At 36.6% G+C, this 22,585-nt stretch overlaps 1 protein-coding gene across 1 annotated transcript in view; it reads right to left on the bottom strand.

The window, feature by feature from the left end:
• Positions 1-945: 945 nt before the first annotated feature.
• Positions 946-22,585, bottom strand: part of LOC141552720 (calpain-13-like) — a 62,125-nt gene continuing 40,485 nt past the window's right edge. Inside the window, exons 11-18 of the mRNA XM_074284744.1 lie at positions 21,120-21,176; positions 19,606-19,663; positions 19,435-19,505; positions 9,341-9,409; positions 7,131-7,209; positions 5,788-5,916; positions 2,525-2,580; positions 946-1,788 (exon numbers count right to left, since the gene is read on the bottom strand). Coding sequence (XP_074140845.1) covers positions 1,762-1,788; positions 2,525-2,580; positions 5,788-5,916; positions 7,131-7,209; positions 9,341-9,409; positions 19,435-19,505; positions 19,606-19,663; positions 21,120-21,176 — 546 coding nt within the window. The 3' untranslated portion in view covers positions 946-1,761. The remainder of the gene's footprint in view (positions 1,789-2,524; positions 2,581-5,787; positions 5,917-7,130; positions 7,210-9,340; positions 9,410-19,434; positions 19,506-19,605; positions 19,664-21,119; positions 21,177-22,585) is intronic.

The raw sequence follows: 22,585 nt of genomic DNA, 5'->3' as shown, positions 1-22,585 counted from the left end.
GGATTCAGTGGGGAGGGTCAGAGTCTGGATTGAGTCAAGGGAATAACTTCAGGGAAGCTTGAGGAGATTCAGAGCCAGGATTCAGTGGATTTGCAAGTCCAGGAGATTCACAAGTCTAAAGGAAAAGCCTGCTCATGGACTTCTGGGAGATTCACAACACAGAAGCCCACAATCCCACTCTGGGAGGCGGATCTGATTCCCACATTCTAGGGACAGGGGTTCTCAAACTACCACTCGCGGGCCACATGCAGCCCGCTAAGGATGTTTATGCAGTCCACCGGGTTATGGCAAATGGGCTGAGGGGCAGAGACAGTGTGTGAGCTTTTGTTTTTACTATAGTCCGGCCCTCCAACAGTCTGAGGGACAGTGAACTGGCCCTCTATTTTAAAAGTTTGAGGACCACTATGGAGATTCAGAGTCAGAAGAGTCATTCGAGATTTAACCTTGGTGCTGGCTGGAGACACTCAGACAAGAGCTCTCGGGAGTCAAGAAGAGAGATAGGCCTCTACTAAAGCTAACTGGGCCCCAGGAAAAGATTCAAGATTTTGAAGGATATAATATAGGATCTGGACTTTAACTCCTGGCTGCATTTTTGGGATTATCTGAACTGAAACTAAGGCTGCCTCCAGAAGCTCCCCAAGAAAATGATTTACAACTTAGAGAAACAGAACATCACATTCTACCATGATAATATTGAATACTAACTATTATTTGAATGAAACCAGGCAAACCAGTACTCCAACTTTGTTATCATTTGACTCATATTTCTTCAAAAGAATAAAGGGAGGGGAGACACACACATACACACAGAAAAAGGGGTGGCGGAGAAAGAGAGAGAGAGAGAGAACTATGCAAGCTACCATGTGGCTTCTCTTTCAAAATAATGTATCAAAATAAACGAAGAAATGAAAGAATAAATGAATGCAATGCAGTGATATAGATTTTATTAAGTAATGCAGTATGCTAGGTACTAGGAATGCAAAGCCACAAGTTAAGACAGTTCCTTTTCTCAAGTTTATGTTTTAATATGTAATCAACACACATAGGGCTGTGGTAACTAAGGAAGGACACTTTGTTCAGGAAATATACTGGGATGTCAGGTGGGGACATAATGGAGTAGATTTTTATATCTCTCTAGTAGTAAAAACAGAGTTGATTTAATCATGGTTCCAGACTAAAGGTGATAGATTGTAAAGGGTACCAGGGCTACAAGATGCTTGGTGATACTGTTGAGAATATGATTGGAGAGAAGGCAGTGAAGTGAAGCATGGTTGAAGCCTTTTTAAAATACTGGGCTAGGAGAGACAATCCTCACTCAGATTATTAGGAGCACTAGGGAAGAATTTCCAGACATGAAGATGATTGGCAGGTCAACAAAGTTTCTGAGATTGTCTAGAAGGTGGCTGGGGGGGTAGAGAGAAAATGACCAAAAGAAAAGATTTCCTTTCCTTTGATTCATGTATTACTCATGTACTCCTAAAATTTCAACCCCAACTACTTATAATTGTTGACAAATCACTTTGAAATAATTTGACATATTTCGTGGGTACATTACTATTGTTCTAGATCTGCAACTTTGGTTCCTCATTGTAGCGGTCCAGCCAACCACATGATTCTGTGTGGACTTGGACAGATAGTTTGCTGTTGCTCCCTAAGAAAGAATCTTATAATCATTGGTGAGAAAGTGAACAAAAGAATGCATATTATTGGAAAGAAGTCTAAGTCCTCTTTGTATCTTCTCTGTAAGGCTTGATCAACATCTTAGCAATACATGGTGAGCTTGATCCACTAGCATGAAAAGAAAAAAAAATATTATTTTCAGGACACTCTTCTTCTTGCATCCTTCCCTCATCTTTACTGACTCAAGAACAAGCTGAAAGTACACTGTAGCTTTTTACATTTGCAAATTCAACTCCCTCACAATTTTTTGCTTTATTCCATCACTGTCCAGAACCCCATGGCAATAGATATTTTATCACCCTGGGTTCTTACAGTTCTTCTATATCCTTCTTTCTCCCTAACCCCAACTCTAGGAAAGTAACTAAAGAGAGACCACAGTAAGCTTCCTTGCATGCTCATATATTTTTGTTGCCATCTCTCAGTAGAAGCAGGAAAAGCCAGCATATCAAAGAGATGTGCCTATTGGTTAGGCCTAAAGACTATTTCTTTATCAATCCAACATGACAAACTCATTGTGCCCAAACTCAGAGATCTTCCTATACCTCCTTTATTTATTACTCCAACATAATCTTTTGGTTTATTAAACCTTTGAGAAAAAAAATAAAATCCATCTCTCAAGATCTTAAAGCAGTGCTAACACAAAACAATATATAAAGGCTGTAGTTGGGAAAAGGCGAGCTGCCAGGCTCTGATGTACTGCATGGCACCAGGTTTGCTCATACGTACACAGTGATAAATATCCTTGTATTAATTCCAAGAAAAACTACCACCTTGTAAAAAGAATATTAGGGCCTGGGTTTTGGAGATTCGAGGCATTGAGCTAGAAAGAAGGAAAAAGGCTTACCTCAGTTTCAGTCAAGTATAGTCCTTTCCCATCCTTTGAGAGTTTATGAAAGTCCCCTAGGTAGTGATTGTGGAAAGAGAAAGGGATAGAGAGAGGCAAAGACACACAGAAAAAGAGACAGGAAGGGAGAGGGGGGAGGGAGGGAGGAGAGGAAGAGAGAAAGAGAAAAAGAGAGCCAGAGGAGAAGAGGGGGAGAAGGGGAGTGAAAGGGGAAGAAGAGGGAGAGAAGGAGAGAGAGGGAGAGAGGGAGAGGGCAAAGAAGAGAGCGGGAAAGGGAGAGAAGGGGAGAGGGAAAGGAAGAGAGGGGGAGAAAGACAGGGAGATGGAAAGAGACAGATACAGAGAGGGAGACAGACAAAAAAAGAAGAGGAGGAGAAAGAAGAAGCAGAAGCAGCAGCAGCAGCAGAAGAGGCAGCAGCAGAAGAAGAGGCAGAAGAAGAAGAAGAGGCAGAAGAAGAAGAAGAGGCAGAAGAAGAAGAAGAAGAAGAAGAAGAAGAAGAAGAAGAAGAAGAAGAAGAAGAAGAAGAAGAAGAAGAAGAAGAAGAAGAAGAAGAAGAAGAAAAAGAAGAAGAAGAAGAAGAAGAAGAAGAAGAAGAAGATGAAGAAGACGAAGAAGAAGAAGAAAAGGAGGAAGATGAGGAGGAAGAAGAAGAAGAAGAAGAAGAAGAAGAAGAAGAAGAAGAAGAAGAAGAAGAAGAAGAAGAAGAAGAAGAAGAAGAAGAAAAGGAGGAAGATGAGGAGGAGGAAGAAGAAGAGGAGGAGGAGGAGGAGGAGGAGGAGGAGGAGGAGGAGGAGGAGGAGAAGAAGAAGAAGAAGAAGAAGAAGAAGAAGAAGAAGAAGAAGAAGAAGAAGAAGAAGAAGAAGAAGAAGAAGAAGAAGAAGAAGAAGAAGAAGAAAATGAAGAGTTATCAATAAATGATTTTTTAAATGTACAGACAAAGGAAATTTAGGTCTGCCCTTGATAAGTCAGCATTTTTATAATTAACATATTGAATGCAATTGCATTTTTAAAAAGCTGTGTAATAAATGTTTACAATTTCATATGCAATCTGTCAATCAATTAATCAACAAATATTTATTAGACACTCTCTGAGTGCCAGACATTGCACCAGAGAACAAAAGGAAAAAATAAAACTATATTTGCCTTCAAGGAACTTACATTCTAATGGGAAAAATAGTGTAGGATACACAAAATGCATATAGAATAGACAAAACCTTCCCTTTCTGTTGTTCTTTATGTATAAACAATACATTTATGTTGGTTAAGTTCACAGTTTTTAAAACTGGGGGGAAAGATTACGAAAAGGAGAGAAAAAGAAATGCTTCATTCAGAGGAAAAAAGAAGGAAAAAAAGGCAAGTGGAAGAAATTTTAGAGTTTTACATGATATTGGAATTCTTAAAAGTCTTGATTAAGTACCTTTTTGTTCATTCTCCTTATTATTGCTTTGCTCACATCGTCCCTGCTTAACAGTCCTCATTCCACCTCCCTTTCCATGTAAATCCATATCTTTACCCTTCTAAAATTCAGCCTAGATGTCTCTCCCCATCCAGAGCATGTTCTCTGATGATTCAAGGCCACACTCATCTCTTTCTTCTCTAGATTCCTTTAACACTTAGAATGGGAGCCACAAAAGATAATACTTACTTGGTTGTCTTCTGTTATATTTGGCATAATTTATTTTTTATTTCACAGCATTAATATTGTCTTCACAACAGACTGTGAATTCTCTGGCATAAAGGCTCTGTAAATCTTAGATTTCTCTCATGATGTTAAGAAAATCTAGTTTAGACCTAGATATTTTTTGGAAAATATTTATTCATTGATGTCAGAATTGTACACCAAAGTCTTTTTCTCATGCTTTCTTTGGCAGACTCTCTGTTGTTGATCTTATGATCAAAGATATAGAGTTGGAGAAGACATCAGAGGCCATATAGTTCAACTTCCCCAATTTAACAGATGATGCAACTGAAGGCCAAAAATGTTAAATGACTCTAAGCCAAATTTAAGTGAGACAGGAGAGAGAATGATTAGTATAGCACGCATTCAAACTTAGAGGAACACTAAGATACCTCAGAAAAGTCATTTTTCTTCTCTGTACTTCATTTCCTCATCTCCAAAATTGCATTGACTCATGAACAAAGGAAGAACTCAGTATCCTAGCAGCTCCTTCAGAATTGATTTAAATTCTGTAAAATTTTCACTCTTAATATATTTTTGAGAATGGGCATTTAAGAATGGAGGGGGCAAAATAGGTAGCTGAGATTTCTGGGGCAATAAGAGAAGGACTGCTTGATTCTGATTCCTAAGGTCTGAAGTTATTTTATCCAAAGATCAAAAATTTCATCCTATTTTTAAGAGGAAGATAACAATATTAACTAAAATTCATATTATGACATGTGACTGCTATTGAGATATTGATATTATGGAATTTGAAGGAGATTATAAAGGAGAGAAGGGGCACCAGGTAAATCAAGAGGAAGAAGGATGGAGTGCTATGTCAGGGAGAAAGATGAAGGAATACTGGAGACATCCAAGACTAATAAGGATCATTCAACCCAAATTTAATCACCTATATTCAATCACCTTATTTTGGTACTCAGTTTCCTTATTTGACTATGAAGAGATCAGACTAAGTAGAATCTAAGGTTCCTCCCAGATATAAAATCTAGTGATCCTCTGAACTTTACCTTTTAAGAAAAAAAAAATTTGCCTATAATTGGCTCTATCTCTGTAGCCCTATTGAGAAAGGGTAGCTTATCACTCTTAAGTATTTTAGAATTGATTGTGTGATCTGAGACATCTTAGTACAAGAACACCCAGCATGGCATACCCTCATCAGAAAAGGTACTGCACTCAATGAGCAAAAAAGGTATTGAAATAGCCTAGAAGAAATGTGAGATGTGCAGAGTTAGACAATTCACCCTAAAAGTTCATAGTGACTATTTGTGTCTGCCTTTTGGCAGAGCATTCTGAGCTTGTATTGATTTGATGAACCAAAGTCAGACACACTGTGACTGGACTTGAACATAGTGATATAATTTTTATACTCTTCAAGAAAGAAAGATGACAACCAATATCTATAGGCACTGCAGATTAGAGAGGCAGGACCTGTCTGGCTCTGCTTTTCTTCCACACAGTCAAGGGCTGAACATTGTGGATCTTTCAAGGTTAGTGAAGGTGATCCCTACGATTGTCCTCTGCTTATCAATCCCGTGAAAGAGGGCTTCCCAGAAATTTAACCTTCCTTTTAGCATCACTTACTTGACTTGATTTGAAGTCGAATGAGGAAACAAATCATGTCTGGGAAATAGATTTTTCCAGCTCCATCTCCAAACCTAATGGCCATGAGGTTTAGCAGCTCATTGTTAATGGCAGGACCTATGAATAATCCTGATCACAAAAAAACATGTTATTGACTCTCATGTTATTGATTCTATTGAATCTAGCTTTTGGACTATTAAAAGTCAATGCACATATATCAAATTAAAAACAATTTCTTATGGTGACAACTTGAGTGTTGTACTCTAGACAGCTACCTCTCTTGCCTACTCCTAACCAGCCTCAGTTTAAGGCGCCAATTGTTTATCTGATAAAATCTAAGTATTAACTAAAATATTTGCCCCTGAATTTAAAGTTTTTCTGTTATTTGCATGTTGCTTATATATGCTTCTTCCTTCAAAATATCAGATTTCACTCCATTTCATTTGGTTCTAAATTCCTCCTGAAAGGGATCCATCAATCTGCCAGCTGGTCAGATGCTGAGATGAAAGCGTTTTTAATGTGTGCTCCCTTTCCAGGTGCTTATCAGGCAGAACCATTTTTTCACAACCAGAGATACAAGGGAGAAAAGCCAATTCAGATAAACATGCCAGCACAGGAGAAACCAGCCAACTGCTGAGAGCATCTGAGCCCTGGAAGCCAGTAGAGGTCAGCAGAGGAAAGGAACTTAGTTCAATGCTGTCCTCTCTCCTGTGGCTATCCAGCTTGACTGGAATAATTGTCCTTGGAATCTGCCATCTCAGCCTTTATCCCTTTCTCTTTAAGTTGAGTATATCCAAGAGGACAAGAACAACAGTCATATGTGATGAGAGGAGAGGGAAGGGTTGCAATCTGTACAGTTGGAGGAGGTAGCCATATCAATAAGATTACAGACCCATCCTAGTCTTAATTCAATACAAAAGAAAGCCATTGAAAGGATGTTCTAGTCTGAACTAGCTAGTTATACTGTCTACATTTTAGTAATCTCATAGAGCTTTGAAAAGCATTGTAGTATAGTGGATGGAGAAATAGCCTCAGAGTGAAGCAAACTTGGATTCTAAAACCCCTGCCACTAACACTATTAGTTATATGATCTTGAGCAAGTCATTTAACCTTTTACCTGACCCACTGATAAAACAATAATCATTTTGATAACTGGCATTTAAGCAGATTAAAGTGCTTTATAGCCTACAAATACCACTTTAAAAAATTACCCACTTCTCAAATGAGTCTCATAGCAACCCTATGTGACTCTGCACTGCACTGCAAATATGATTATTCCTGTTGTACAGATGAAGAAAATGATGTACAAAGAGTTGAGGTGATTAAATAAGATCTTTTTGTACCTGATTCTTTTATCACTTTCACCAAATCTGAATCCATGAGGTATCCAGAGCCGTTCTTCTCTACTTTCCGGAAAATGTTCTTATATGGGAAAGGAATGAAATTGTTCATTAAACCAATCAAGAGAAAGATACCAATGTGTGAAGATGACTGGGAGAAGTGTCAATCACTGGGAGAGAAACACAATTGAGGTGATATTTGGGCCCTGATCTCAAGGCTTTTCTTCATAAGGTATGTAGGCTGGAGCAAGTATTATTTATTCTCATCTTAAAGATGACAAAATTGAGAGACACTGAAATTCTTGCCCACAATCGTGCAGCAAATGCTAGAACTAGCTCCAGTTAGGCTACTCTATTGATAGAGCATTAGATTTGAACTCAGGAAGACCAGACATACTGTCTTTATCACCTTAGGGTCACTTTACCTCTGTCTGCCTTAGGTTCTCCCTCTATAAAATGGGCACAATAATATTACATACTTTTTAGTGTTTTTGTGGGCATAATTGAAATATTCTTAAAGTGCTCTCTAAATATAAAAATAATTGTTAGCAATATCATGCTACTTCTCTAAAAACTTAAAAGTCGAGTATCTAATTGCTTTATCTTTAATCATGCTCTGCAAGGTGATTCAGGTCAGTTCCAATGCTCTTGTGATGGAGAAAGCCATCCACACACAGAGAGAGGACTGTGGAGACTGAGTGTGAATCACAAGATAATGTTTTCACTTTCTTATTGTTATTTGCTTGGATTTTGTTTTCTTTCTCATTTTTTCCTTTTGATCTGATTTTTCAGTATAATAATTGTAGTTATATGTATAGAAGAATTGAAAATGTTTAAATTGGATTACTTGCCATCTAGAGGAGAGAGTAGGATAGGAGGGAGAAAAAATTAGAACACAAAGTTTTGCAAAGGTGAATTTTTGAAAACTATGCATATGTTTTGAAAATAAAAATTTTTAATTAAAAAAAATAAGAGAATTTTGTGGATAAGAGAAGGTATTCTGTAGTACCTGTTTCTGATTACAAACTAGAATTATAAGCTTCTCAGTTGACAGTAAGCACCTTGAGCACAAAGATTGTTTTGTTATTTTTGCATCCCCAATGCTCAATACAATTCCTGGCACATAGTAGGTACTTAATAAGTACTTGTTGATTGATTATTCATGAAGATTATTTTTATAATACTGCAATGAGACCCAGCTATGGAAAACAGACAAGGTAGAGATGGGGAATGGAATAAAATAGATGAAGCTCAACAATATATTTAAATCCACCATGGCTGGGCTGCCACTTCATGTTCAGCAACTTTGATATTCTCTATTTCCATTTATCTCTAATTGCTACGTATTTCCTTGCCCTAATTCTTTCAGAAAAACTTGCCTTGTTTTGCACCACTAATATTCTAACTAGATCTGATTCTTTTCAACCTATTTAGCATGATTTATCTATTTCTTTTCCTTGAAGTCACCCAGGAGCACCAATGGAGGAATACTGTTCAGGCAAAATACTGAGAAGGCAGGTTTTAGAACTGAATGTGTCTTTGGGGTGGGATATTGGCTGGGAGGCTTTATGGAGGGATCAAAATAACATCACAGAAACTATTCATGGAAATATGGTAAACTGGTATTTGCTCAAGTTTTGGTGTTAACTTTATCCTAAATAAACTACTCTCAATTCAATGAATATTTATAATAATGATGGCATGTATGTAGAGCATTAAAATTTATAAAATGTCATTTTTGTGTCATTTGATCTTTACAACAATCCTGTGAAGAAGGAACTATTACTATTCCCATTTTACAAATGAGGAAGCTCCGTGAGGTGAGCTGATTTGTCTGGAGGTCACACAATCAGTGAGTAGCTGAGGGGGGATTATATATATATATATATATATATATATATTACTATATATATATATATATATATATATATATATATATAATAAAACTGTCTAATTTTACAGATTGGGAAATTGAATTAGACTGCCCAAAGTTACACAACTGGATCAAAGATCTAACAATCCACAAGCATTAAGCACCTACCAAGCGCTAGGTTCTGGGGATATAATTGCAAATGATAGATAATCCATACCCTTAAGGGATTTTTGCTATACTAACTAGTTAGTCACAAGACTGTAATTTAGCCAATTCCTCGTCCAGTGTTTTTCCACTATACCAGGACTTAATTGAAGGTCATAAGAATATAGGCCATTACCCGATATTGAAGAAGTTTCTTCCACAGCTGTTCGAATTCTTCTAGGTCAAGACGTCCATTTACCTCAACCTTTGTCAGAAGGGGAGTTAAGGTCAACACTCTCCAATGTGCTAATGATTAGAGAGATTGGTTCAAGGTTTGCTATGACTGGAGCCATGCTTCAGCCACAAGTTAGGTGATTAACAATCGCTAAACAACCCAGATCATCATTAATCAGTTATATTTCAGTTCAACTCCTAAAATAAACCTGGCTTAAACTTTATTTCAAAAGAAAGCTAAGAACTAGGGATTTGGATGAAGGCGAAAACCCACTGAGTCTTCAGCAGGTGCAACAGACTAGTAGATTGGGAAAGATTTTTTTTTAATGAATGTCATTAAAATTTATTAAACACATCAGAGTTGGGATGGAGAAACATTTCATCATTCCACCCTGATTTATTTGTACCAATAAAGCCTGAGATGGGAAAACACTTTCCAAAAGCCTTGTATAAATATGAGGTATTATCTACTAAATAAATGCACTTTGAAGGTGTTCTCAGCATCTTCATATAAACTTTTGAATTATGATTACAAATGCACATTAATGTTTACATCTTTTCACCTATAAAAGTTCAGTTCTACTTTCATGACCATCTGAGTTTCATTAAGATTTTAGGAGATACCATACCTTTTCCTTCAAGAATGTTTTTATCTTTTGGGCAGTATAGCCACTGAAAGAAGGATCTAACAGGGCAGGAATGGGATTGAAGTAGAGATTGGTCTGGATCTGGGCAATGAAGTCATTTTTGCCCCCTTTCCACTTCACCACTATTGCTCCTCACATCAAGAACTATGACTCTATGGCAATTCCTGGTGAACAAAGAAAACCATATTGCCAAAGATGAAGCATTTGACAAGACAAGATAGGATCTTTCTTTTATAGTTGGGGGAGAGATCTTTGAGAGGTCATTTTAGGCTCTCAAAGCAGGAAGTATGTTTATATGTTTACCCCCTTCCCCTGCTGTCTTCATCAAATAAAATACCTCTTATATTTGAAGGTGAGAATAGATCATACTGTCCAATGGAGTGGACAACAAACCATGGCTTAAATAATACATCTCTGAGAGAAATTTGAGAGGTGAGAGGATGACTGGTTAAGAAAGAAAGAAGAAAGAAAGAAAGAAAGAAAGAAAGAAAGAAAGAAAGAAAGAAAGAAAGAAAGAAAGAAAGAAAGAAAGAAAGAAAGAAAGAAAGAAAGAAAGAAAGAAAGAAAGAAAGAAAGAAAGAAAGAAAGAAAGAAAGAAAGAAAGAAAGAAAGAAAGAAAGAAAGAAAGAAAGAAAGAAAGAAAGAAAGAAAGAAAGAAAGATTCTGTCAGCTTTTTGCATATATAGAAAGAAAGAAAGAAAGAAAGAAAGAAAGAAAGAAAGAAAGAAAGAAAGAAAGAAAGAAAGAAAGAAAGAAAGAAAGAAAGAAAGATAGAAAGAAAGATTCTGTCAGCTTTTTGCATATACCCAGCATAGATATTTCTAAACCTGCCTGCCCTCTACAAGCAGTAGGTTTGCCTCTGGCTATTTTTATTCATTTGTCAGAGATCTGTAATGTCCTAGTTATGTTGCAGAATTATTGCAAGGATAAACAGAAATCTAGGTAGAGATAGAAAACTGATCTATGTTTTTTTTATCAAGAAACCCTCTTATGGGGGGCGGAGCCAAGATGGCGGAGAAGAAACACACGACTCAGTGAACGTCCTCACTCCCTCACAACCAATTAGATAAATTAAGTCTCAGAATTAGCTCAGGACTGATAGATACCACAAGGACTGGAAGCACGACTTACCAGCTGAAGAGAATCTGGAGTTTCAACAGGAAAGGTCAGTTCTCAGGGGAGGAATAAGAAAGACCAGCACAGACGGTGGGGTAGTGGCACACTGCGCCCATTGCGCTGGGAAGGGCTCTGGGATCAGAGAAGCCACTGAGGTAAAGGAATCTGGCACAGGCTGTTAGCTCTTCTCTGCTAATTATTTAGCAGTTCAGAAGAGAAAGCCAAAATATTTTAAAACTCAAATTAGATTTTCCCCGATCCTGGGGGTGACTCAGCTGACTCGGCACCAGGGGGTGTGGCCTCAGCTACCACCTGAGAATAGTTAAGAGACTGACAAGTGGGTGGATACGGCCCAAGGCAACACACACTGCCTAGCTTAGCTGGAGGGAGTGGAACTCAGCTCCAGGAAGTCCCAGAGAAGCGGAACCTTTGAACTAGGGACCGCGGTTTCTGGCAGACACTTCCAGTTTGAGCGCAGGGGCTTCTCACGTCACCTGCTGCAGACATCCACTCCTCACCCGGACACATAGGCTGGGCTTTGTGCTGTCTTCACTATTCTACGCCCTCGAAGCACAGTAGTGCTAATCACCTCTGAGGCACTTCCAGGGAGGGGGTGGGGAACTCTCTCCCAGAGCTCTCTCTTAGCTCAGGCACAGGGGCAGCTGCATCCATCCAGTCTGGGAGGAAGCTGGTAAAGAAGTAAATAATTTCCTACCCCAGGGACAGACCCCAAAACATTTTTTTAAATATGAGCAAAAAAGCTAGAAAAACTATAGATTCCTTCTATACAGAGAAAGAGCGGGTATCCAACCCCGAGGAAGTTGACAGCAGAGAATCAGATAACAACCTAAAGGGGAACGATTCCTGCCCCCCATCACATAACTCTCTCCTAGAAGAAGCTCTTAAAAAATTGAGGGAGATCGAAGAAAAATGGGGCAAGGAAAGGGAAGTTATGATAGAGAACAACAACGTCCTGAAATTGGAGTTGGAAAAAATAAAGAATTCACAGGAGATGCAGGGAAACAAAATTAGTGAATTAGAAAAGGTTAAAAAAACACAGGAAAGTAGGATTTCTGAATTGGAAAAGATAAAAAAGTCTCAAGAAATAGAATTTCTGAATTGGAAAAAGAAAATAATTCTCAAAAAAAAAAATTAGGGAAATGGAAAAAAATTCAATAGAGCAAAATAATTCATTTAAAAACGAAATTGGGCATTTACAAAAAGAACTAAAAACTGTGAAAGAAGAAAATAACTCCTTAAAAGTCAGGATGGAACAAATAGAAATGAATGATTCACAGAGAACCCAAGAATCAGTCAAACAAAACAAAAAAAATGAGAAGCTGGAGAACAACGTCAAATACTTACTGGGAAAATCTATAGACCTGGAAAATAGATCTAGGAGAGATAATCTGCGGATTATTGGACTTCCAGAAAACTATGACCAAAAAAAGAGCCTAGATTCTATTTTACAGGAAATTATCAAAGAGAACTGTCCAGAGATAATAGAAACAGAAGGGAAAGTAGATGTGGAAAGAATTCATCGAACTCCTTCTGAAATAGACCCTAAAAAAAGAACACCACGGAATATTGTGGCTAAGCTGCAGAATTACCACACAAAGGAGAAAATCCTGCAAGCAGCTAGAAAAAAATAATTTAAATACCAAGGTGCCACAATAAGGGTCACCCAAGATCTGGCTGCCTCCACATTAAAAGATAGAAGGGCCTGGAACCTGATATTCCGTAAGGCAAAAGATCAAGGACTGCAACCAAGAATGAACTACCCAGCTAAGTTTAGCATCTTTTTCCATGGAAGAAGATGGTCATTCAATGAAACAGAGGAATTCTATATGTTTCTAAGAAAAAAAACAGACTTAAACAAAAAATTTGATCTACATCCACAAGACTGAAGAGAAACAGAAAAAGGTACACAGAACCCTTGAGAACTGTAACTCTGTTGTGGGTATATAAAAAATACTCAAGGATAATTTGATTTTACTGATATAAAAGAAAAAAAGGGGGGTGTAGTAAAGGGAAGGAGGTCGGTTCAGAAAAAGGGGAAGGAGTGATAAAAAGAGGGAAACTACATCCCAGGAAGAGACATAGAAAATACACCATATCTGAGGGAACTTAGTGAGGGGGAGAATCATTGTGTGAATCTTACTCTCATCAGAAGAGGCTCAAAGAGTAAATAATTAACATATTTGTTATTCAGAGAATTTTCTCTCACCTCATTAAAAGGGGGGAGAGGAAAAGGGAAAAGGAAAAGGAGAATAAGTGAAGGGACTTGGAGGGAGGGGGGAGGGATCCTAAAAAAAAAAAAAAAAAAAAAAGAGGGAGGGTTGCGCGTCACAAGGGGGGGTCTGTAAATTAAATATCGGGGAGGGGGATCAGGGGGGTCAAGGGAAAAAAGCATAATCTGGGGATAATACGATGGCAGGAAATACAGAATTAGTAATTTTAACTGTAAATGTAAATGGGATGAACGATCCCATCAAACGGAGACGGATAGCAGATTGGATCAAAAAGCAGAACCCTACAATATGTTGCCTACAGGAAACACACTTAAAGCAGGGAGATACATACAGAATAAAGGTAAAAGGTTGGAACAGAGCCTATTATGCTTCAGGTAAAGCCAAAAAAGCAGGGGTAGCTATCCTTATCTCAGATCAAGCAAAAGCAGAAGTAGATCTTGTTAAAAAAGATAAGGAAGGAAACTATATCCTGCTGAAAGGTAGCATAAATAATGAAGCCATATCAATACTAAACATATATGCACCAAGTGGTATAGCATCTAACTTTCTAAAGGAAAAGTTAAGAGAACTGCAAGAAGAAATAGACAGTAAAACTATAATAGTGGGAGATCTCAACCTTGCACTCTCAGATTTAGACAAATCAAACCACAAAACAAACAAGAAAGAAATTAAAAAAGTAAATAGAACATTAGAAAAACTAGGTATGATAGACCTTTGGAGAAAACTGAATGGCAATAGGAAGGAATATACTTTCTTCTCAGCAGTTCATGGATCCTATACAAAAATTGACCATATATTAGGACATAAAGATCTCAAAATTAAATGTAGGAAGGCAGAAATAATAAATGCCTTCTTCTCAGATCACAATGCAATAAAAGCTACATTCAGTAAAAAGTTAGGGGTAAATAGACCAAAAAGTAATTGGAAACTGAATAATCTCATCTTAAAGAATGACTGGGTGAAAGAGCAAATTATAGAAACAATTAACAATTTCACCCAAGATAATGATAATGATGAGACATCATATCAAAATCTTTGGGATGCAGCTAAAGCAGCAATAAGGGGAAATTTTATATCTTTAGAGGCTTATTTGAAGAAAATTGAGAAAGAGAAGATTAACGAATTGGGCTTACAACTTAAAAGGCTAGAAAAAGACCAAATTATAAACCCCCAACCAAAAATTAAACTCGAAATACAAAAATTAAAAGGAGAAATCAATAAAATTGAAAGTAAAAAAACTATTGAATTAATAAATAAAACCAAGAGTTGGTTTTATGAAAAAGCCAATAAAATAGATAAACCTTTGGTAAATTTGATCAAAAAAAAGAAAGAGGAAAATCAAATTGATAGTCTTACAAATGAAAAGGGGGATCTTTCCACCAATGAAGAGGAAATTAGAGAAATAATAAGGAGTTACTTTGCCCAACTTTATGCCAATAAATTTGATAACTTAAGTGAAATGGATGACTTCCTCCAAAAATATAGGCTCCCTAGATTAACAGAGGAGGAGATAAATTGCTTAAATAGTCCCATTTCAGAAAAAGAAATAGAACAAGCTATTAATCAACTCCCCAGGAAAAAATCCCCAGGGCCAGATGGATTCACATGTGAATTCTACCAAACATTTAAAGAACAATTAGCCCCAATGTTATATAAATTATTTGAAAAAATAGGGGATGAAGGAGTCCTACCAAATTCCTTTTATGACACAGACATGGTACTGATACCTAAACCTGGCAGATCGAAAACTGAGAAAGAAAATTATAGACCAATCTCCTTAATGAATATTGATGCTAAAATCTTAAATAAGATATTAGCAAAAAGACTTCAGAAAATCATCTCCAAGATAATACACTATGATCAAGTAGGATTTATTCCAGGAATGCAGGGCTGGTTTAATATTAGGAAAACTATTAATATAATTGACCATATTAATAATCAAATTAATAAGAACCATATGATCATCTCAATAGATGCAGAAAAAGCATTTGACAAAATCCAACATCCATTCCTACTAAAAACTCTTGAGAGTATAGGAATAAATGGATTATTCCTTAGAATAATTAGGAGCATATATTTAAGACCGTCAGTAAGCATAATATGCAATAGAAATAAATTGCAACCTTTCCCAGTAAGATCAGGAGTGAAACAAGGTTGCCCACTATCACCATTACTATTCAATATAGTACTAGAAACGCTAGCCTTGGCAATAAGAGCCGAGAAAGAGATTCAAGGAATTAGAGTAGGAAATGAGGAAATTAAACTATCACTTTTTGCAGATGACATGATGGTATACTTAGAGAACCCCAAAGACTCTGCTAAAAAGCTACTAGAAATAATTCAAAATTTCAGCAAAGTGGCAGGATACAAAATAAATCCACATAAATCCTCAGCATTTTTATATATCACTAACAAAATGCAACAGCAAGAGATACAAAGAGAAATTCCATTCCAAACAAATGTTGAGAGTATAAAATATTTGGGAATCCATCTACCAAAGAAAAGGCAGGAATTATATGATAAAAATTACAAAACACTTGCCACAAAAATAAAATCAGATTTAAATAATTGGAAAGACATTCAGTGCTCTTGGATAGGCCGAGCGAATATAATAAAGATGACAATACTCCCCAAACTAATCTATTTATTTAGTGCTATACCAATCAGACTCCCAAGAAACTATTTTAATGACCTAGAAAAAATAACAACAAAATTCATATGGAAGAATAAAAGGTCAAGAATTGCAAGGGAACTAATGAAAAAAAACTCAGAGGAAGGTGGTCTAAGTGTACCTGATCTAAAGCTATATTATATAGCAGCAGTCACCAAAACCATTTGGTATTGGCTAAGAAATAGACCGGTAGATCAGTGGAACAGATTAGATACAAAGGACAAAAAAGGGTACATCTATAGCAATCTAATCTTTGACAAACCCAAAGATTACAACATTAGGGATAAAAATTCATTATTCGGAAAAAAATGTTGGGAAAACTGGAAATTAGTATGGCAGAAATTAGATATGGATCCACACTTAACACCATATACCAAGATAAGATCAAAATGGGTCCATGATTTAGGCATAAAGAGGGAGATAATAAATAGATTAGAGGAACAGAGGATAATCTACCTCTCAGACTTGTGGAGGAGGAAGGAATTTATGACCAGAGGAGAACTAGAGATCATTATTGATCACAAAATAGAAGATTTTGATTACATCAAACTAAAAAGTTTCTGTACAAATAATACTAATGCAAACAAGATTAGAAGGGAAGTAACAAATTGGGAAAATATTTTTAAAAACAAAGGTTCTGACAAAGGTCTCATTTCCAAAATATATAGAGAACTGACCATAATTTATAAGAAACCAAACCATTCTCCAATTGATAAATGGTCAAAGGATATGAACAGACAATTCTCAGAGGAAGAAATTGAAACTATATCCACTCACATGAAAGAGTGTTCCAAATCACTACTGATCAGAGAAATGCAAATTAAGACCACTCTGAGATACCACTACACACCTGTCAGATTGGCTAAGATGACAGGAACAAATAATGACAAATGTTGGAGGGGATGTGGGGAAATTGGGACACTAATACATTGCTGGTGGAGTTGCGAAAGAATCCAGCCATTCTGGAGAGCAATCTGGAATTATGCCCAAAAAGTTATCAAACTGTGCATACCCTTTGACCCAGCAGCGCTACTACTGGGATTATATCCCAAAGAAATACTAAAGAGCGGAAAGAGTCATATATGTGCCAAAATGTTTGTGGCAGCTCTTTTTGTTGTAGCTAGAAACTGGAAGATGAATGGATGTCCATCAGTTGGAGAATGGTTGGGTAAATTGTGGTATATGAAGGTTATGGAATATTATTGCTCGGTAAGAAATGACCAGCAGGAGGAATATAGAGAGGCCTGGAGAGACTTAAATCAACTGATGCTGAGTGAAATGAGCAGAACCAGAAGATCACTGTACACTTCAACAACAATACTGTATGAGGATGTATTCTGATGGAAGTGCAAATCTTCAACATAAAGAAGATCCAACTCACTTCCAGTTGATCAATGATGGACAGAGGTAGCTACACCCAGAGAAGAAACACTGGGAGGGGAATGTAAATTGTTAGCACTAATATCTGTCTGCCCAGGTTGCATGTACCTTCGGATTCTAATGTTTATTGTGCAACAAGAAAATGATATTCACACACATGTATTGTACCTAGACTATATTGTAACACATGTAAAATGTATGGTATTGCCTGTCGTCGGGGGGAGGGAATAGAGGGAGGGGGGGTAATTTGGAAAAATGAATACAAGGGATAATATTATAAAATATATATATATATATATATATATATATATATATATATATATATATAATAAAAAAAAAAGAAAAAAAAAAAAAAAGAAACCCTCTTATTTTGCAATGACCAGCAATGCATTTTCAATATAGTCTTGTTAATTGTTAGTTGAAGAGTGATATAATCTGTCTCACTCTAAAAGGTATAAAAAATGCACAGGAGTACACTTTCATGCACATTCATTCTCTCTCCTCTCCATCTCTCTCTCTCTCTCTCTCTCTCTCTCTCTCTCTCTCTCTCTCTCTCTCTCTCTCTCTCTCTCTCTCTCTTCTCTCTCTCTCTCTCTCTCTATCACTGTCACTATCTCTGTCTTTCTGTCTCTCTCTGTGTCTGTCTGTCTCTTTCTCTCTCTTGCTCTCACTCTCGCTCTCTGTCTGTCTCTCTTACACACACATACATACACACATACACTAATGAATAACTTTTTGGGTAGCTAGCAAGGTTTCTTTTCTCTTGCCCCTCCTCCATATCTCCATCTCCATCTCTCTCTCTCTCTCTCTCTCTCTCTCTCTCTCTCTCTCTCTCTCTCTCTCTCTCTCTCTCTCTCTCTCTTTGTCACTGTCTCTGTGTGTCTTTCTGTCTCTGTATCTGTCTCACTCTGTCTCTGGCCTTGTCTTCTTTGCCTTGTCTCTATCTCTATCTTTCTCTTGAATTGAAAAGTAGAGTGGATACTAAATGGGAAACATGTTGAATGATGATTGAACTTTTCTCAGGAAAAATGAATAAAAGGAATCTGAGCCAAGGAAGGTTGAGGAAGGCACATTTTCTTCCTGCCTTATCTAAATATTCTCTTAAGAAAGGATCTGATAGACAGTGGAAAGAGTGACTCAGATCAAAGAACCCAAGTTCAAGTCCTGTCTTAGACCATTATTATTTGATCTTGGAAAAGTCTCTTTACGTGTATGAGCTTTACTTTTCTCAACTGTAAACTATAGGGCCTCTGATGGCCTTTATACCTAGAAATAGATAACCTTATGAGTTAATCTAAAGATTAGAGTGATATATCACATCTTCCAAGGATCTTTACATTTTAAGCACTATATTGAGTTACAGAAGTTCCCACTCATTGTATGAGGAATTTTGTACACACATGTCTTTTATCTCGTTTTCCGTTGTATCCATAGAAATATCTCTAGCTCTGCTCCTATCTTTTGATTGTGTTTAGTCTCCTTTCTGAATGTCCCTCCCCTTTCAGCTAATGGCGATTAACTTTAAAGCTGAAAGGGGCCTCAGAGGCTACTCAGTTCAAAGACATTATTTTAAAGATGATAAAATTGAAACCCAAGGAGATTCAGTGACTTCTAGGTCATTTGAGTGGTTTATTGAAGGTAGCATTTGAACTGAAATCTTCCAGAAACAGACAGTGTTATTTTTCACTTTACCAATTGTGCCTTCAATTCAGTATGTTTAAAATTAATCATTATCCTTACTAATCCACACACAATTAACTTCAACTCTTCATTCTCAATAGTGGGAGATACACTAAACAGATTAGATCTCAGAGCACAACTGTGGACAGAATCAATTAAAATTCATTCCCTCATATAAGTACTTAGACAACTAACTATTGAGAAATGGAATTAGCCCTGAATTTCTCACACCCAGTTTCTTTGGGGATATCAAAGTAGAATTAACTTTAGAGTGAAGTGAAATAATGGAAACAAATGGCACAAAGGATACGTCCATCAGAGCCACAATACTTCGGCACTCATCAAAGGTGAAGTTTCTTTCTAGGGGTTCAGAAGAGTTACCTGAGGAAAGAAAAAGGACACAGTGGTGGGAAAATAGGAAGCAAGACCATATTTTCTAGGGTGTAATAGATGACATCCTAACCCAGTAAGCATCTCTTACTTTCAAGGAGTTCTTTGTTGAGAAGGCTTTGTAGCTGTGAGGCATCAATATCTGTGCCCTAAGGCAAAAAAGAGAAGAGGGTTGGAATAACAATAGCAATCGTTATTAAAAATATAAAAACATTTAAAAACTCATCATTTGTCTGACACATAGCACCTGATTGCTATAGAAGAATCAAGCATTCCAAGGAATTAATTCATATTGTACATGAAGTCCTTTGAGACCCAAGCTAAGCCCTTCTTCTATTGTGATGTTGCAGGGATCTCAAGCTCCTGTGAAATCTCTATTCCCAAAGCATTTACTAGATGTGTTGATCATTTGTCACTTATATTGTCTTAAAGTATGATACCTCTTCTCCTTTCAGTTCATTTAGAGGCAATGTATATTTTAAAGCTTTTCATCTGTGCCAGCTACCTACTGGATTCTGAAGATTCAAAGACAAAACTGAAAAAGTTCCTGACCTCAAAAAGTAAGCATTATCCTAGAGTGGTAAGAAATGTACAGAAGTGAGTAAAAATACATTAATCTTAAGAGGAAGGAAACTTAAAACCAGAAATTAAAGAAATTACACATAAAAATGAGCTCTATCTATTTTTTCCATATCTATTGCAGTACTAATGACAAATAAAGAAGGCTCTTAAAATGTCTTGTTGATTATCCTAGCATTCTCATTATACAGATGGAAAATTCAGGCCTTACAAAGGACAAGAGTTTATTCTGCTTGTGTATCTCTCAGACTGGTCACTGTTCTCTTTCTTAGCAAAGGGGAATGATCTGTGGTAATAAATGAAATCCAGTCTTATCTTGCCCTGATTTGTATGGCATCTAGAAAGGAAAAGGGAACAAACCCAAGAGAATTCTAGCACTCAGATCTCTCCTCATTCTTGATTAATCTGATTGTTGAGCCTATCTCTTTTCAGGAAAACTGGAGTTATTATTATAGGGAACTAAAATTGACTAAGTAAACATGTGTCAGATTCTTCTTTGTTGCTTTTCTATGTTACCTTTTGGCAAATCTCTCCTGTGACATTGCCTGTGTGACTTTTAGGCACAGCACCCAAGCTCCTTGGAAAACAGTTTCTTAAATTAAATTTCCTGTGAATGAATCCAACTTGACTAGCAGGGTAGGAATCAGTTACTGCAACACTGTGTGATGTTGGTACTTTCTAAAACCAGTCTGCTTGTGTTGAAAATGTTTCCAATCAAGGGGGAAAAGATTCAAGGGATACTGTTAATTGCTTGTTGTTGTTTAATCATCCCATCCTATGCCAAGTAATTCATTCAATTCCTGTAGAAATCTAATGATATGCCATTTCTTTGTAGCATTTAGCAGCCTGAACAATGTTGGAAATGAGAGAAATGATAAAACTTTACTGTTTTATATATATATATATATATATATATATATATATATAGGTCTTAAGCACTGATAGAAATTCAAGAGATTTTTTTTTTTTCTGTGATTTTTCCCTCTGATTGTCATTTCAAAGAATTCTGAATTCAGAGTTCTGTACCTGTTGCACATATCTGTTGAAAATGCTCTCATAATTCTGGTCTTGTAGACGATTCTCCTAGGTGAATAGAGAAAAAAATATTTATTATGTGCTTACTATATGGCAAACTATGCTAATAAAAAGGGATACCAACACAAAGAGAGACAGTCCCTATTCTCAAGCAGTTTATATGATTTAAGAAAAGTAAACTCTGGGGAAAGATGATAGATTTAGAGCTGGAAGGGACCTTAGAAATAATTTAATCTGAAACTCTAATTAGACAATTAAGGAAACCAAGACCCAGAAGTGTTAAATGACTTGTCAAAATCATATGGATAGTAAGTGATAGAATCTGGATTTAAATTCTTGTCCTGTGATCCTATGTCCAAGCACTTTTCCCACTGTTCTATTCAACTTCACTAGGGACAAATAAACCTCATGCCTGTTCTGAGCCAGAAGTCTAACTTGGTAAGTTGCTCTCTTATACATTGCTACAGATGTTCATCTACTATTATAGACAGGAATACTAAGCTCCACAAAAGAAAAAGGTTGGGCTTTAGGCTATGTGGATTTAGAAATGAAAACATGATCAAGAGAGATGATTCTTGCCCTACCCTTGCCAACCATCTATTCCAAAGATTCTATCATCCATCTTTTATTTTTCTTTCTGTATTCTCTCCTTTGATATTCACATTTTCTCCCATGGCCTCAACTATCCCTTCTATTAAGGTGACTACAAAATGTAGCCAAATGGAGTCCATTATTTTTTCCTCAAATTCACTTCTCTTTCTTATGTTATATTTCAAAATCTTAGTGTTATTTTCAACTCTTCTTCATTCCTCACCTCTGAAATCTACTTAGTAGCCAAATTCTATCAGTTCTTCTACCATAAGCCCTCTCTTTGCTCTCTCCTTTTCTTTATCACCATGTTCATCTGGGAATCTGTGTGAGTTCTTATTTGTACTTCCCTAAACTGGTGCTAGAGTCTTCTCTTAATAGGTCTCCTTGCTCTTCCAAATACAAATTCCAGGCAGTTATTCTTTAAGCATCAATCTACTCATGCCAATCCTCTTTTCAAAATCTTTCAAAAGTTATTTGCTGCCTACCAAAAAATTTCAAACTTCTTTTTCTGGTGTGCAAAGCTCACCAAAATTTGGTGATACCCTAACTTTTTAGCCTCATTTATTACTATTTTTCTCTAGCTACTCTGTGCTCTAGCCAAACTCCAGGTAAAATAGCTCCATGCTTTTCCACTTCTAGTTTTTATTTCATGGTATTCCTTCCTTCTCTCTCCTCTGCCACTGCACCCTCTTCCTTACTTTATAAACTAGCATCCCTCCTTTAATATACAGATTAAATGTCACATTTTCTACAAAATCTCCTTTCCTGCCTTACTTACCCCACTTAGCTCTTATGTAAAACTTTGTTTCCCCATTTAATGCATGTATTCCATTTTTGTGCATATAACTTATTTTATAAACAGATTA

The sequence above is a fragment of the Sminthopsis crassicaudata genome, chromosome 2 (assembly GCF_048593235.1).
Source record: "Sminthopsis crassicaudata isolate SCR6 chromosome 2, ASM4859323v1, whole genome shotgun sequence".
NCBI classification, from domain to species: domain Eukaryota; kingdom Metazoa; phylum Chordata; class Mammalia; order Dasyuromorphia; family Dasyuridae; genus Sminthopsis; species Sminthopsis crassicaudata.
Note: the sequence above shows the minus strand (reverse complement) of the source record. Positions and strands in the feature narration are given on the sequence as shown.